At 38.8% G+C, this 15,957-nt stretch overlaps 1 protein-coding gene across 1 annotated transcript; it reads left to right on the top strand.

The window, feature by feature from the left end:
• Or10j27 (olfactory receptor family 10 subfamily J member 27) lies at positions 1–933 on the top strand. Its single transcript, NM_001000078.1, has one exon. It carries the CDS (start codon positions 1–3, stop codon positions 931–933), a length of 933 nt encoding a protein of 310 aa, NP_001000078.1.
• Positions 934–15,957: the final 15,024 nt, after the last annotated feature.

The raw sequence follows: 15,957 nt of genomic DNA, 5'->3' as shown, positions 1-15,957 counted from the left end.
ATGAAGACAGTCAATTGCACACAGGTAAGAGAGTTTGTTTTCCAAGGTTTCTCCAATTTCCAAGAGCACCAGCTCACGCTCTTCATTGTCTTCTTTACCCTATACATCCTGACTCTGACTGGCAATCTCATCATTGTGACCATTATCCGCATTGACCACCACCTTCACACCCCCATGTATTTCTTCTTAAGTGTTCTCTCAACTTCAGAGACCTTCTATTCTCTGGTCATCATCCCACGCATGCTTGGTAGCCTTGTGGGTCTTAGCCAATCCATCTCCCTGGAGTGCTGTGGGATTCAGCTATTTTTTTTCCTTGGCTTTGGAATCACCAACTGTCTCCTGCTAGCAGTCATGGGTTATGATCGCTATGTGGCCATCTGCAACCCACTTCGCTATAGCATCATCATGAATTGGAGGGTGTGTGTCACTCTGGCCTCTTCAGTTTGTGTCACGGGGTTCTTGCTCTCACTAGTACAGGCTATGGCCATATTCAGGTTGCCATTTTGCAACACACTGATAAAACATTTCTTCTGTGATGTCCGACCTATTTTGGATCTGGCCTGCATGGTACCAGTCATCAACGACATCTTGACATTAGTTCTCACCCTCATGGTCATCACAGCTCCTGCCACTTTCCTATTTGTGTCCTATGTCCTTATTATTTCTACCATTCTCAAGATTGCTTCAGCTGATGGCTGGAAAAAAACATTTGCCACCTGCAGCTCCCACCTCACTGTGGTCGTCATCCACTATGGCTGTGCCTCCACTGTATACTTCAAGCCCAAGTCAGAGAACACCAAGGACCAAGACCAGCTGATCTCAGTGACTTACACTGTAATAACACCTCTACTAAACCCTGTTGTGTATAGTCTGAGAAACAAAGAAGTCCAGGATGCTCTGCGAAGAGTGTTGTGTAGAAAATACCTATCATAGTTGCTGATTTCTTTCCAAATAATTTCTTCTTTTTCATATAGAACCTGAGAGGTTAATGTATAAAACCAGGTTTTCATGTGATTAGAAGTCTCATACATCATAGCCAGGGCCAGGGCCAGGGCAAAAGTGAAGCTGGGAGCCAGCCTCTAATAATTGAGTTTCATTTCCTCAACCTCTTTGTTAACATAATAAAAACACAGGTCACTTCCAAGACCTGTACATAGACAGCCATTGGCCCTACTCCAGAAGATAATTACAAGGTCAAAGTATGATCTTATGCTCATTTCAAGCTTAAATTTAAAGGGACCAATCTATTTCTTGCTGAATTATGATCCACACATTAAACATTACTCAATGGAATACTCTTTTAATACAAATTAGATGCTTGAATAAGTGGTTAGTGGGAAGAATATGTACCAAAATCTAACTGTCTGGTGTTTTAGTAAGATAAACAATGCAAAACGAAGGAGATGTTTTAAGGAATGAATTTGGAATGAGCTAAAAACTTTCCAGACAAACTATCTTTAAGCGGCCATACATGGAACTCCAAAGAACCCCACATTTCTTACATGCCTCAGGTAGACCTCAAAGTTAAAGGTATCTAAGGAATGACCAAAGAGGGATGTGTACTTTAAATGGCAGAAATCCTAATCAACATAGGACAGCCAGGGGAGTCTGGCTATATAATAGAAATGGCCGTTCGTATAATTGGTCTAATTATCTTCTCTTTCCTACTGATAATAATCCAGAGGGATGAGAACGGCACCATGGACTAATAATAAAAAGCATTCTTCATAGAAAATATTTTTTAAGTTTCAGAAAGTAAGAGGGTATTTATTGTCAATGAAAAGGTTTGGAGAGAATTGTAAAAACTGGCAAACAGAAATGAAAGGTCAGAAAATCTTCCTGGGAACTTGCTGATAGTTGGGTTGACATGGGGGTTGACTTGGTGAGGATGAGAAGGAAGGAATGGATTCTGACTGACCCTCCTTCTTCCTCATGCAAGCCAAGTTGCCAAGGCAGAGAAAGGGAACTAAGTGGAAAATGAGCCAACACACCTTTCTGAAATAAATTAGATGTTTCCATTACCACTGAAAGACTGAGAAATATAATTAGTAAGGAATTCTGACATGCAAACTTTCATAAAATTCAATTAACCTGGTGAAAAATAGAGTAATAACAGACTATTTACTCCCCTTATTTCAAAAAAAATGAAAAACAAAATGTGAAATAGGGGTAAGTTTTAGATTCAATGAGTAAGAAAAAATAAGTGATGAATAAAACAGTAATTAGCAGGTGTAATTATTGAGTAAATCAAAGTTATTTATTACAGGTATAAATTTACTTTAATATCCACAAAGAAAACATGAGCACATATTTTTCTCTTTGGAAATGTTGCTAAAATACAGGAACATCAACTAAATTGAGCAAGCAACTGTGTATTTGATATGCTATGTATGCTTGCATATTAAGTCTAAGGAAGCCACACCATTCAATCTGCTTTGTCAATCAGAGCTCCTCATACTCTTGCTGGAGGAAAAACTACCTAGCTCTGTTCATGTAACCCAGTCAATTAACAATGAATAATCAGGGTTATGAGAAAAATAGTAAAGTTTGAGGTTTTGTTCCTTCCCTTCCTTCTCCCTTTCACTGAAATGTCCTAGAATAAATCCAGTTCTGATCAAAGTTTCTTATTTGGAGGAAACGGAAGACAAGCCACGTTCACTTCTACCCCCATTTGTTAGATTCCGGGAAGACCCATGACCCGCAGTCAACCTAGTGTCGTGCCATGAAAGGAGTGTGCTGTCTCCATGTTCTTTCATTCATGTGATCCCTCCATCTTCCCTCTTGTTTATGACCAGCTAGATAGATTCCATTCTAGATCCAGCATTCCTCTCTCTGTCTGTATTGTGATTAAGTGATGTAATGAACCAAAGTCCACTTGGCATCCACACACCATTCACCCAAAACCTCATTTTCCTACTCCAGTACTATCAGGAGTCAAACCTACCTGAGAGACTTCTCTGGAAAGTAAGGAATGTTCACACCCTCCTTGTTTCACATACTCCTTTCTCTGACCCTTTAGCTGGGGCAGGAGTTTGCCTTCCCCAGTATCCCACTGACTTCAATGCTGTCTTCTCTCTAGGCTACACGTCTTGAGTTTATTTAAACAGAAAACTCCGGAGTTCTCCTTAGCTTCCTAGTTGATATTATATGTTAAACACAGAGAATATTTTAGCATTCAGGCTTTTACTATCCAAAATCATTTTGCCCAAATTACAAGGAGCTTCCTTGTCTAGAAAAAGTGGCTAAACTTAAAATCCCCTTTCACTTTTCAATTAAATGTTTTCGTTTTGAGATCTTAAAAGTCTCTTTGAAGTGCAATTGACTTCCTCTCTGGATTCTTCTGATCTTAACCCAGAGCAAGTAAGTCCCCTAGAACAATGTAGAATAACAAAAATAATTTGGATAAAAAAAAAGAGAAGCATTAGATTACTGCCTACAAGACTTCTAACCAGAGCACATTTTTTTTGAAATTTTAGTATAATTTACTTGTCCTATGGAACTTTCAAGACACAAGTTCCTGTTATCAGCTCTCTGCTCCACAATAGAAAATCCCATTTAAAAAAATACAGCTTTCCAATATTCCCAAGTCTGCATCATGATGGAGTTTTAATTTCCCTTACTGAAGGTTAATCCTGTCTGTTAGCAACAGCTCTGTCTGACATGTAGGGCAATGTTTTCTCTTTTCCAGTAGGAGAGCCTCTTCTTATTGCTGTACAAATCTAGCTCCTTTGAATGGCCCATACATCCACTGAGTTGACAGAAATTCATTCCGTTCCTTAAAGAGAAAAGTTATTAAGCAAAAACCGGATAAAATACAGTGCCTTTAATCAATAGTTCTCCCCATCCCTAAAAAAAAACAACAACAAAAGATGCTGTGTGAGGAAGGGAACTATAAGGACCAGGGCGGTTAATGGGGGTAGAAGGGAGAATGGAGAGTGTGGGGATTATAGTGAAGGCAATTTGCCTTTTTACATACTTGATGTTGTCAAATAGCACATTCTATAAAAGCTGTGAACCAAAGCACCTTCTATCCATGCTTTTATCCTAGAAATAGTCTTCACACTGGGTACAGACCATTATACAAGTACCTGTAGGAACACATGAGTTTTCTGACTTTCGAAAGGATGACTAAATTTCAGAATTGTTGGTTAGACCTGCACATTAGGAAAGGCCTCATTTTCTTGAACAAGAGACTTAGTCGAGATACACCAAATATTAGATAGATATGATGCTCACCTACCCCTTGCTTCATTGCTCTTCTCTGAAGTGTCAAGATAAGCCCCGAGTAGCAACTTCATTCCCCACCTCTGACTATCTTAAGAATATCTTTTTATCCAGAAAATGTGAATAATCGTCTAGTACTTCTTGGTTTATTTTTTTAAATATCCCATAATACAGTTTTTCTATCCCCCTATCTCCCTCCCATCTGGAGCTATTCCTTTTCTGTCTTTCATTAGAAAACAATAGACTTCCAAGAGATAAAAATCCAATATAACAAAATAAAATATAGCGTGATAAAACAAAGAAAGCCTCACATCAAAGTTGGACAAAACAAACCAACAGAAGGAAAAGAGCCCAGAGAGAATTCACAAGGATCAGACACCCACTCCCTCATACATTCAGAGGGCACAGAAGAACACTAAGCTGAAAGCTACAACATTGATGACGAGAAGGCAGATCCATGCAGACCCTGTGCTTGCTCTTTCTTCCTCTGTGCGTTCATATGAGCTTTGCTTCGCTGATTCAGAACACCCCTGCATATCTCTGGCCAGCCTTGGATTCACTGTGTTTCCCAGGCTAGGCTTGTACTCATGATCTTTCTGCCTTTGTATGTCAAATGGAGAAATTACAGGCTTATACCTTCACATCTGACAGATACTGTATTTAAATATTTTGTTTCACAATGCCTATTACTAATCTTCAGAAACTAAATTGATTTTTGTGTTTTGGTAATATATACTATTATTTTCCTTTATTTAGCAAGAATTTATAAAACACACACACAAATATATATATATATATATATACACACACATACATATATATATATGCGTATACATACATATATATATATATACATACATGCTGAGATTGTTAATACCCAAATAAACATTTCTGAAAGTAGAGATGGTATTTTTCTTGCTTTCTCAACTATATTGCTTTTATTTTTTTCTATCACCATATTCCAATGGCTAGAATTTCTACAATGATGTCAAATATGTATGATGCCAGCTATGGTTTTTTTTAACATGATCTTTATCAAGGTGATGCAATTATCATATACTCTTAGCTTGTATACAGTTTTTCTTATAAATAAATAGTGAGCTTTGTTAAATGCTTTCTCTATATATGCTTATAGAATCATGAACTTTCTTATTTAAAATGCCAATGTGAGGAATACCAGTGCTTGATGTATGAAAATTGATCTAGCTTTGCATTCCTGGAATAAATCCAGGATGATCTATAATTCTTTTTATGCACTGTTGGATTTGTAATAATTTTTCCATTATTTTGCTAGTATTCTGTCGGAGATAATTTTTCTCTAAGTCACAAGAAAGAATTTTCTTGTGAATTAGTTTGTGTCTTTTCAGATGCTGCAATTCTGAGTATAAAGTTACTCAAACTATTTTTGTGTTGCCTTTTCATAGCTGAGTAATTGGTGGAGAAATTTTTTGATATTTATGTTATTTTTGATTTGTGTCTTTTCTCATTTAATTTTTGTTGGATTTATTAGAATCAATTCAATTAATTACTATCATAACTTTCTTAAATGATTTTTCTATTAATTTATTTCTCTATTTTTCAGTTATTTTGTTTGTTTTTGCTTTGCTTTGTTTTACCTTCTGCTCATGTCACTGTTATTTCTTTCTTTTTTCCTTTTGAACCTGGATTCTTTCTTGGTGTAGCAACTCATTTTATTTTATTCATTGATTTGTTACCTGGTATAATATTCATTTCAGTATTATAAATTTCTTTCTGTAGCACTGTCTTTTCAAAATTTTCTCTTTTTTTATATTTAATTGTTTTCTATGGGACCTGTTAATGAAGTGTTTTACTTGACTCCTATGTGGTATAGATGTTTTTCCTGTCTACTTCTTGTTATTGATAGGTAGTTTGTATCCTGGATATTTTGTCTATTCTGTTAGGAATACTGACTACTATCTAAATGCCTTTGTAGCAGATATTCACATGATTTTCTTGTCCTGCTTTTTAAAGCTCTGGTTCCAGTTTATTATTTAAATTCTGAGGCATTTTTGTTGTTGTTGTTGTTGTTGTTATTTCGGTTTGCTTCTTGTCCCTGCTGGCAGTGTTAGAATTAATCCTATACTCTCCTTGTTTACTCTTACACTTTTTCAATAACTGTTATCTTTTCATTATTTTTCTTTATTTTTATTCTCTCAATTTACATCCCGACCACAGTTTCCCTCCCTCTCCTGCCCCAAGTCTTTTCACCTCACATGCCTCCTTTCTTTCCACCACCTCCAGTACCACCATCAACACCCACCCACCTCCCTTCAGAAAAGAGCAGACATTCCAAGGATATCAACCAAGCACAGCAGACCTAAAAGGACATACATGATGTGTACTCACTTATAAGTGGATATTAGTCATAAAGTACAGCATATCCATGCTACAATCCCCAGACCCTAAAAGCTAAAAAGCAAGGAGGACCCAAGAAAGGATGCTTGAATCTCACTCAGAAGGGGAAATGAATTGTAATTGGATGTGGACTGACAGAGGGTACTGAGTGGAAAAGGAAATGAGGAGGGAAATGGGGCAGGGAGATTAGGAGTAGGGAGAGATAGGTGCCAGGTGCGATCAAGGAGAAGCTAAAAACTAGCAGGTGATGCTCCTGAGGTGGTTCTGCCATGGACTGTCAAAATTAGTGACAGAATGGCTTCTCTAGGCAAGGCTGAGAAATATTTCATTTTAGGAAAGATTTCTGCTATTAAATGCATTTCCTGTTATTATATATATACATATATATATATGTATATATATATATATATATATATATATATATATATATATATATATATATATAAACCATTAGGTAATAGCCCACCTTTTTGAGCAGATTTCTGCAGATCAACAAAGATGTACTGTCTTGTAGTGGTGTTGTTTAGACAAATAGATGATTTCTTAATTCTTAGTGATGATCCTCTAAAAATTCCTAAAAATTATATTAGCAATCATTAAGCTCTTTTACAATAGGACTGCTATTAAGTTCTTTCTGATGCCAAAACTGCAATGAGAACTCTGTCAGTCTTCAAGTGTCATGAGTTATTCATTTCCCTTGTCAACTTTTGGGCCCGGGTTTGATTCCCAGCATATGTACACTGGGTGTAGTGGCACATGACTAACATCTCGACAAATGGGAGATGGCAGCAAGTGATCTAGAAGTTTAAGATAATCTTCCAGTTTCTCGCTATTATGAATAAAGCTGCTATGAACTTAGTGAGGCATGTGTCCTTGGGGTAAAGTGATCCTGTTTTGGGTATATGCCCTGGAGCAGTATAGCTGGGTCTTCAGGTACAATTATTTCTGGTTTTCTGAGAAACTGCCAGCTTGGTTTCTAGAGTGATTGTACATGTTTATAATCCTTTATCTTAGTTATTCTGATTAATATAAGGTAAAATCTCAGGGTTAGAGATAGAGTTAAGGTTAGGGTTAGGAATTCCATTTTCCTGATGACTAAAGATGTTGGACATTTCTTTAAGTGCTTCTCAGCCATTTGAGATTCCTCTGTTGAAAATGCTCTGTTCAGCTCTCTGCACCCCATTTTAATTGGGTTATTTGTTTTTGTGGAGTCTGACTTCTTGACTTCTTTACATATTTTGGTTACAAGCCCTCTGTCTGATATAGAGATAGTAAAGATCTTTTCCCATCTATAAGCTGCCGTTTTACCCTGTTGACATTGACTTTTGCCTTATAGAATCTCTTCAGTTTCATGAAATTCCATTTATCAATTGTTGATCTTTGAGACTGAGTCACTGGTAATCTGTTCAGGAAATTTTCTCCTGTGCCAATGTATACAAAGCTATTTCCTACTTTCTCTTCTATTAGATTCAGTGTATCAGGTTTTGTGTTGAGGTTCTTGAACCACTTGGACTTGAGTTTTCTGCAATACGATAAATATAGATCTATTTGCATTCTTATACATAAAGGCAACAAGTTAGACGAGCACCATTTGTTGAACATGCTTTCGTTTTTCCATTTTATGGTTTAGCAGCTTTACTCATAATAGCTAATAAGTGGAAGCATCCACATGTTGCTCAACTAAAGAATGAATATAAAAAATATGGTTTATTTACATAATGGAATATTATTTAGCTATTAAAAACAAGGGCATCATGAGTTTTGCAGGCAAATGAATGGAGCTAGAAAATATCATCCTGAGTAAGGTAACCCAGAACCAAAAGACATGCAGGGTATGTATTCAATGATCGTGGATATCAACCAAAAGGTACAGAATGTCCATGTTATACTGCACAGACCCAAAGAAGTTAAATAAGAAAGAAGGCTCAAGTGAGGATTCTTGAATCCCACTTAGAAGGGTGAACAAAATAATCATGACAGGCAGAGAGACGGAGGAACCTTGATGGGAAAGGGGATAGGGAGGAGAATGGGGGGCGGGATCAGACTTGAGAAGAGACAGAAGAGAGACCCCAAGGAGCAGGGGAATAAATAGAACTTTGCTGTTGCCAGGTGTGGGTGGTGGGAGGAATCACTAGGAAGCCCAAGAGACTTGGGATGGGGGAGGCACCCAGGACTCAATGTGCCTTATCCAAAATGCCCAACGATGGGGACATGGATCCTGAAGAGAACACCTCCAGTGGCCAAATAGGACCCCCAGGAGAGATGGAGACACTCACCCACCTACAAAACTTTCGACCCCAAATTGGTCCTGTCTAAAAGAAATGTACAGACAAAATGGAGCAGAGACTGAGGAAATGACCAACTAGTGACTGGCCCAATTTGACACCCAACCCATGGGCAAGCACCATTTCCTGACATTGTAAATGATGCTCTGTTATTCTTACAGCCGGAAGCCTAGCATAGCTGTCCTCTGAGAGGCTCTACCTGACTATTGACTGAGATAGATGCAGATACCCATAAGCCAAACTCTGGAATAAGGTCACGTACCCCTATGGAAGACTTAAGGGAAGGATTTAATGCCCTGAAGGGAATGGCCACCCCATAGGAGGATCAACAGTAGCAACTAACCTGGGCCCCTGGGAATTCCTGGAGACTAATCCAATAACCAAGGAGCACACATGAGATGGTCAGAGGGCCCTGGCACATATCTAGCAGAGGGCTGACTTGCCTTGCCTCAGGGGGAGAGGATGTGCCTAAGGCTGCAGAGACTTGATATATCAGGATGGGGGAGGGAGTGGTACCAGGCAAAGCACCCTCTCAGAGGCAAAGGTGAGGGTGACTCAGGGCAGGAAGAACACAGAGAAAAAGGAAAGCATCTGTCCTGAGCATGAGCAAAGCTTTCAAGAAGGAAAACTTGATCAATGGAGTCCAATGGCAAGATGGTAAATTAGAATTGAGCACTGAATTTGAAAGTATAAGAGTAAGTTTATCATTTGGAAAAAATAGGTTTTGTCGTTGTTTGTGTAGGGGATTGAGATGTTTGCTCTAGATTGCTCAGTGAATATGAGCACCTAGGTCTAATCATGTGGATATGAGTTGAATCTCAGCACTCAAAATGCCAGCTATGGGTGCAGGCTCCTGGAATCTTACTTTTTGTGGGGGAAAACTGTAATAGTACCCAATTAACCACTTAAATTGGTCCCAGCAGCAGTGGCGCCCCCCCCCACTATTCGCCCCAATGTTCTGGCTTCCTAAATTAAAGACACACACACACACACACACACACTTTATATTTTGATATACCTAAAACAACTCAGTGGTTGGACTACTTCCTAACCTTCGCACAGCTAACCCACCTCTCACAAAACAGTAAGGTGAAGAGTGATGGCAAAGCACAAACACCAGTGTTCATGCATATCTGTCTGTCTGTCTGTCCATCTCTCTCTTTCTCTTTCACACATTCACTTCACATTACACATATCATACATCACACACCACATATGGACACATATCACACATCATACACACACATACACTTCACACCACACACACACATACACATTCTTATTACACATATACACATCACACACCACATATCACACACAGACATATCACGTAACACAAACACATCGTCTCTCTCTCTCTCTCTCTCTCTCTCTCTCACACACACACACACACACACACACACACACAAATCACATCACATACACAGTACTTTAAAAAAGAAAAGAATGATCAAAGGGGGATAAATTAAAGACACCAAGCTCCTTCAAATAGTTTTTCTGTAAAAGGGAACAAATCAATTATCCTATAACTGAAGAGAAATATGGATCAAAGAAGGTTAGTTTTGCTAAGTTATACTAGAGAAATTACAGCAAATGTAGGGTTGTCTTTTTTGAATTGGTCTAGTTTGGCTCCCTTTTGCTGTGACCTAACACTAGCCAAACTAAGTGGGTGTGGTTGGTGTATTTCAGCTTCCAGTCTATAGTCATCAAGCACATCCAAGAACTGAAATCAGAAATCATGGAGGAAGCAAGTCCTGGCTTGCTTCCCTTGGCTTGCTGAGCTTTCTTTCCTGTGCTACTCAGGGTCACTGAGTCAGGGATGGTACCACCTACAGTGGGGAATTTTCTTGATTGCTAGTTAAGATTGCTGAAACAGAGGATGCACATTTCCCAATCTTCTGACCTCTCAGAGACCCATATCCTGCCATCTGGTGCCAGGACTTAGTTCCTCTTCAGGACTCCTACAATCCTGGGGTTTCCACTACAACTGAGACTTCACCTTCACTAATGGTCTCTTCTGGACTCGCTTCAGAGAAACTCTGACCCTGCCACACAGAGGAAGCAAGCCAGTAATCAGCATTCTTTCATACTTTCTATTTTAAGTTCCTGCCTTGGTTCTACTTAATTACAGATATCCTTCCCTTCCCCAAGTTACTTTGGGTCAGGTTTTCTTTCTTTCTTTCTTTCTTTCTTTCTTTCTTTCTTTCTTTCTTTCTCTCTCTCTCTCTCTCTCTCTCTCTCTCTCTCTCTCTCTCTCTCTCTCTCTCTTTCTTTCTTTCTTTTTTATCACAGCAACAGAGACTCAAACTAAAAGAGAAATTTGTACCCATGTACCCACATGCCAATCTGATGGAGGCAATTCCTCCATAGAGACTCCATTCTCCCAGGTGTGTCAAGATCACAACAAAAACTAAACCAAGATATAAATGGATATAATCTAACACAAATTTAGTGACTCAAAAGACACAACAAAGATAACTGAGGAGTGTCCTGAGTAAACGTGATAGGTTGTGATTGGTAATAAGGTAGTAGATGGCTTCACGAGAAAAATGCAGAGGACTCAGAAGGTTAAGTAAAGATTTCTTTGGGTTCCATCTCCCCACTGTTGGGCATTTCTGCTAAAGTCATATCTACTGGGTCCTGGGAACTTCTCATATCCCTGGTGTCTGGGACTTTCTAGAGGTTCCCCCTGCTAACTTCCCCATACTGCTGCATATTTCTATGCATGGTCCTGGCCTCTGGGCTTCAATCCTGTCTCCCTCATACCTTATCCTGTCTCCCCTTTTCCCTTTCCCTCTCTTCTCCCACGTAGATTCCTCCCTTTGCCTCCTATGAACCAATGGGGATGACCATCTACCCATCTCAACGTTTTTGAACCATACTTGTTCCTGTCTGAAGGAAATGCAGGGGCAAAAAAATGGAGTAGAGACTGAAGGAAAGGCCACTCAGAAACTGCCCCAAATTGGGATCCATTCCATGTCCAGTCACCAAAACCCTGACACTCTTGCTGATGCCATGCTGTACTTGTAGATAGGAGTCTGGCATGGCTGTGCTTTGAGAGGGTCCACCAGTACCTGACTGAGACAGATGCAGATACTTACAGTCAACCATTGGACTGAACTCAGGGACTCCTGTGAAAGAGTTAGGGGAAGGATTGAAGGAACTGAAGAGGATGGCAACCCCACAGGAAGAACAACAGAATCAACTAACCAGACCCCTCAGAACTCTCAGAGACTAAGCCACCAACCAAGGAGCATATACATGAGCTGGTCCATGGCCCCCACTACATGCGTAGCAGAGGATGGCATTGTCTGGCCTCAGTGGGAAGGGATTGCTTGGTCCTGTAGAGGCTTGATGCCTCAGTGAAAGGGAATGCTAGAGGGGTGAGGTGGGAGTGGATGGGAGGGGGGAGCACCCTCTTAGAGGCAAAGAGGAGGGGAGATGAGGTGGAACTAGGGGAAGGGGGACCTGGAAGGGGGGCAATATTTGAAATGTAGATAAATAAAATAATTGGTAAAAGGAAGGTTTAATATTGGAGCAGAGATTCATATGTGCATGAAGTATGATGATGTGAATAGACAGATCACTTTTAATTGCTTTGAATCCTTAACAACAAAAAAGTTGTCTACTAGAGAAGACAAGAGGATGAAAGGTGAGAAATACTGCAGTGTTGCCCGGCAACATGGATAACCCACTTAATGTTAAATGTCATGAATTTTAATTAAGACCAGTTATTATCTAAGTTGTTTTGTTTTGTTTCAGTTAAGTTTATCTGCAGGGATGCATAGAAGAATCAAAAAACAGTTATATGGAGAAAATTTGATTTAAACAAGGTTGGTAAACAGGGGCACAGGACTTAAAGCTAAATGCAAGGTAATAATGAAAACGATAGTCTATTGGCCTTTAGCAGCACAGGCGAAAAAGTCATGGCAAAAGATATTCTGAAAGTGACAGAAAGTAGACACTAATATAGAATGGAGGCCATTGCAAGGTGACCTATCGTTAAGGTAAGGCTGTCCAAAAGAATGAGCTAGAAAGAGAAGACATGGTATAATAAACTGATATATGAGATTAGCCGGACTCAGCGCCTGACAGCTACAGTCTCAGTAGGCAAAACGCAGAGGCAGAAGGATTGCTGCAAGTTCAAGACGAGCCTGGAATACACAGTGAACAAGACCTCATCTCACAAAAACCAAGACAAACAAAACCAAAAAAATAAAAAAAATAAAAAAAATCCATGAGAGTAAGAAATGTGCATTTTCTACATAAAAATATCTTTAGACTCTATTCAGACTTATAATAGAAGACAAGTACTTTTACATCTTGCTTTGCAAAGAAACTTCATTTTTCACCATTTGAGATGCTGGGCCTTCTTATATTCCTGTGAGTACAATGGGAAACTAATGAAAAGATATTCCAAAGAATGATGTGACTAACATCTAATACACAGCTACATATAGCAGGAAATGTGCAAGAAAATATTTACTCCTTCATATACAAGGTTGAGAGTCAAAAACGTTACCTCCAATTTCGTTTTAAGAAGTTCACTTAACTTCGTTGCTCACTACCAATTAAATTTTAGGTAAGTCAAATATTAAAGAATGAAAGATAGCGAAGGCTGCATGTGTAGTTTTAAAAACTAATCTTAGAGTTAGGAGGGCCTGTTAAGCACTAATCAAAATGCAAAAGCACTAAGGTCTGATGTAAAAAGATAAATACATAAATACAATGCTGACAAATTTTCAAATCCGTAAACCCAGTAAAGATGACAAATGGAAGAAAAATATTTGCAATGTGTATAATGAAGGACATATTTTCTTATCATAGAACTATTATAAGAAAAGGACAAATAACACTGTATGAAAAATGAGTAAGATATGTAAATGGACATTTGCTACAAACGCAGCACAGAGGCGAACAAGCACATAAATTGATACTGAGTACATTCACAAAGAAATCAAAATTCAAATAAGAAATATGCTATCTTTGTCTATTAGTTTTCCAAAGTATGAAGACATAGTGATGTACAAGACCGATGCAGAAGTGCATGAGACGCTTCCTGAATGTTGCCAACATGTGAGTAGATGCATTCAATTCTGGTTGCTTAGCAGCATGTATTGTTTTTAGAGCACAGACTATTAACTTCAGAAATGCATCTTAGATAAATACCCAAGAAGTGGACAGCTATAGGCAAGCAGTGATTCCTTATCACAATATCCGTAATAAGAAATTTAGTAATATATACTAAAAATTACCAGTTACCTGCAAGTTTGCCAATAGTTGGTGTAAGCCAAGCCAGCTGTGATGTAATTAGAACCTATGATACCAAATTGTTCAAATTAGTACAACAAGCCTTTATGTAGTCATTTGTAAAAACACCAAAAGTGTATTGTTTTATGAGAAATGCAAATAGCATAGCAGTGGATTTGATTGACAAAGAAAGGTCACACAGAGACATGTATTCACACATTTTGTTATAAACAGAACATCTTCCAAATCGTGTTCAGTAAGTTTGCTTTTCATGTGGCACAGGCTAGCAACCCAGAAATGAGTTGACAAGATGGAAAGAGAGAGCATTAGGATACCCTCTGAGACATTATTTCAAAGTTGGCATTCTGGGTATAGGAACTCATGGTGTTTAAAACTTTTTTGAGAATTTCACTCACGTGTGATTTCTTTAACAAACCCACCCTCTAGCTCCTCCCCTCTGACTCCTCATATACCCACCCAACTCCACATAATAAAAACACACCGAGTCCCCTTAGTGTGACCAGTATGTGCATGGGTATAGACAGAGATGCTCACACCAGTGTGCGCAGTCTTTCCCTAAAAGCTAAAGAAACCAACTTTCTTTTCACCAAGCAGCTATAAACTGCCCATAGTTCCTAGGCTGAAGGTGGGTGGGCCTTCATGATCCTGTCCCCATCCATAGTGGAATTATGGATGGCTCTATCTTGTACTGGACTCATGCATGCACCTACAGCTATGAGATCATGTATACCACTGCCCTGTAATGTTCAGAATACATCATTTCACAGCAGTCTCCTACAATCTCCAGATCTTCCAATCTTTCACCACCACCCCTATAATGATCCCAGAACATACAGAGATTGGTAATATATATATATGCCTATACATGCCCTTCTTAGGACCGAGCACTTTACATAATCTCTTATTTGTTGCACTTTGGACAATTGTGGGTCTCAGTGTTAATCACTGTCTACTAACAAGAAACTTTTCTGGTGAGGGCAAAGACATAAATAAACCTCTGTGTTTAAAGAGAACTATTTAGGGACTAAAGAGATGTCTCAGAGGTTAAGAGCACTTGCTGCTCTTGTAGTGGATCTGGGTTCCTTTCCAAGTACCCACATGGCATCCTGTAATCTCCTGTTGTTTTAGTTTCAGAGATCTAACATTCTTTTGGCCTCCTTGGACTTCTGCATCCTCATTGTACAGATAAACTCATATGGGCAAATATATATATATATGTATATATATGTGTGTGTATGTATGTATGTATATATATATATATATAATCTTTTAAAAAGGTAATTATTAAAGAGACAGGTTAGGACTATGCTCACTTTGCAAGATTACACTAGCAGTTCTCCCTTATGGTCTATGTATGACCTACTTACCTATCAGTTCTTGGCCCAGGAATGGGTTTCTGCTGTGGAGTAGCCTTAAATTCAATCAGAACGCAATTGGTTATTCTCATAATAGCCACAATAATCTACATCTCCCACCAAGCTGATTTTCAATGTGCCTTTCAGGATCATCTATAAGTAAGACTGGTCATTACCTTTCTTCCCAGCAGTAATGTACATAGCATATTCGGGCACTATGAAAGCTAGTCAGTGGGAACAAAGCTTCCAGGTTAACATCAGCTTGATTTCTCCGTGTCCTATCACTCAAGTTTGTATTATCTTTTCACAAAGGGTACTCGCTATTAAGTACTGAAAGGAGCAATTGCAATGCCTTGTGTTATTTATTCCATGAGGCCCACTGAACAACAATTTGAAAAGGAGGTAACCCACATTGATAATGGACTTTTTGTTTGAGAGCTCTTGGC

The sequence above is a fragment of the Rattus norvegicus genome, chromosome 13 (genome assembly GCF_036323735.1).
Source record: "Rattus norvegicus strain BN/NHsdMcwi chromosome 13, GRCr8, whole genome shotgun sequence".
NCBI classification, from domain to species: Eukaryota; Metazoa; Chordata; class Mammalia; order Rodentia; family Muridae; genus Rattus; species Rattus norvegicus.
Note: the sequence above shows the minus strand (reverse complement) of the source record. Positions and strands in the feature narration are given on the sequence as shown.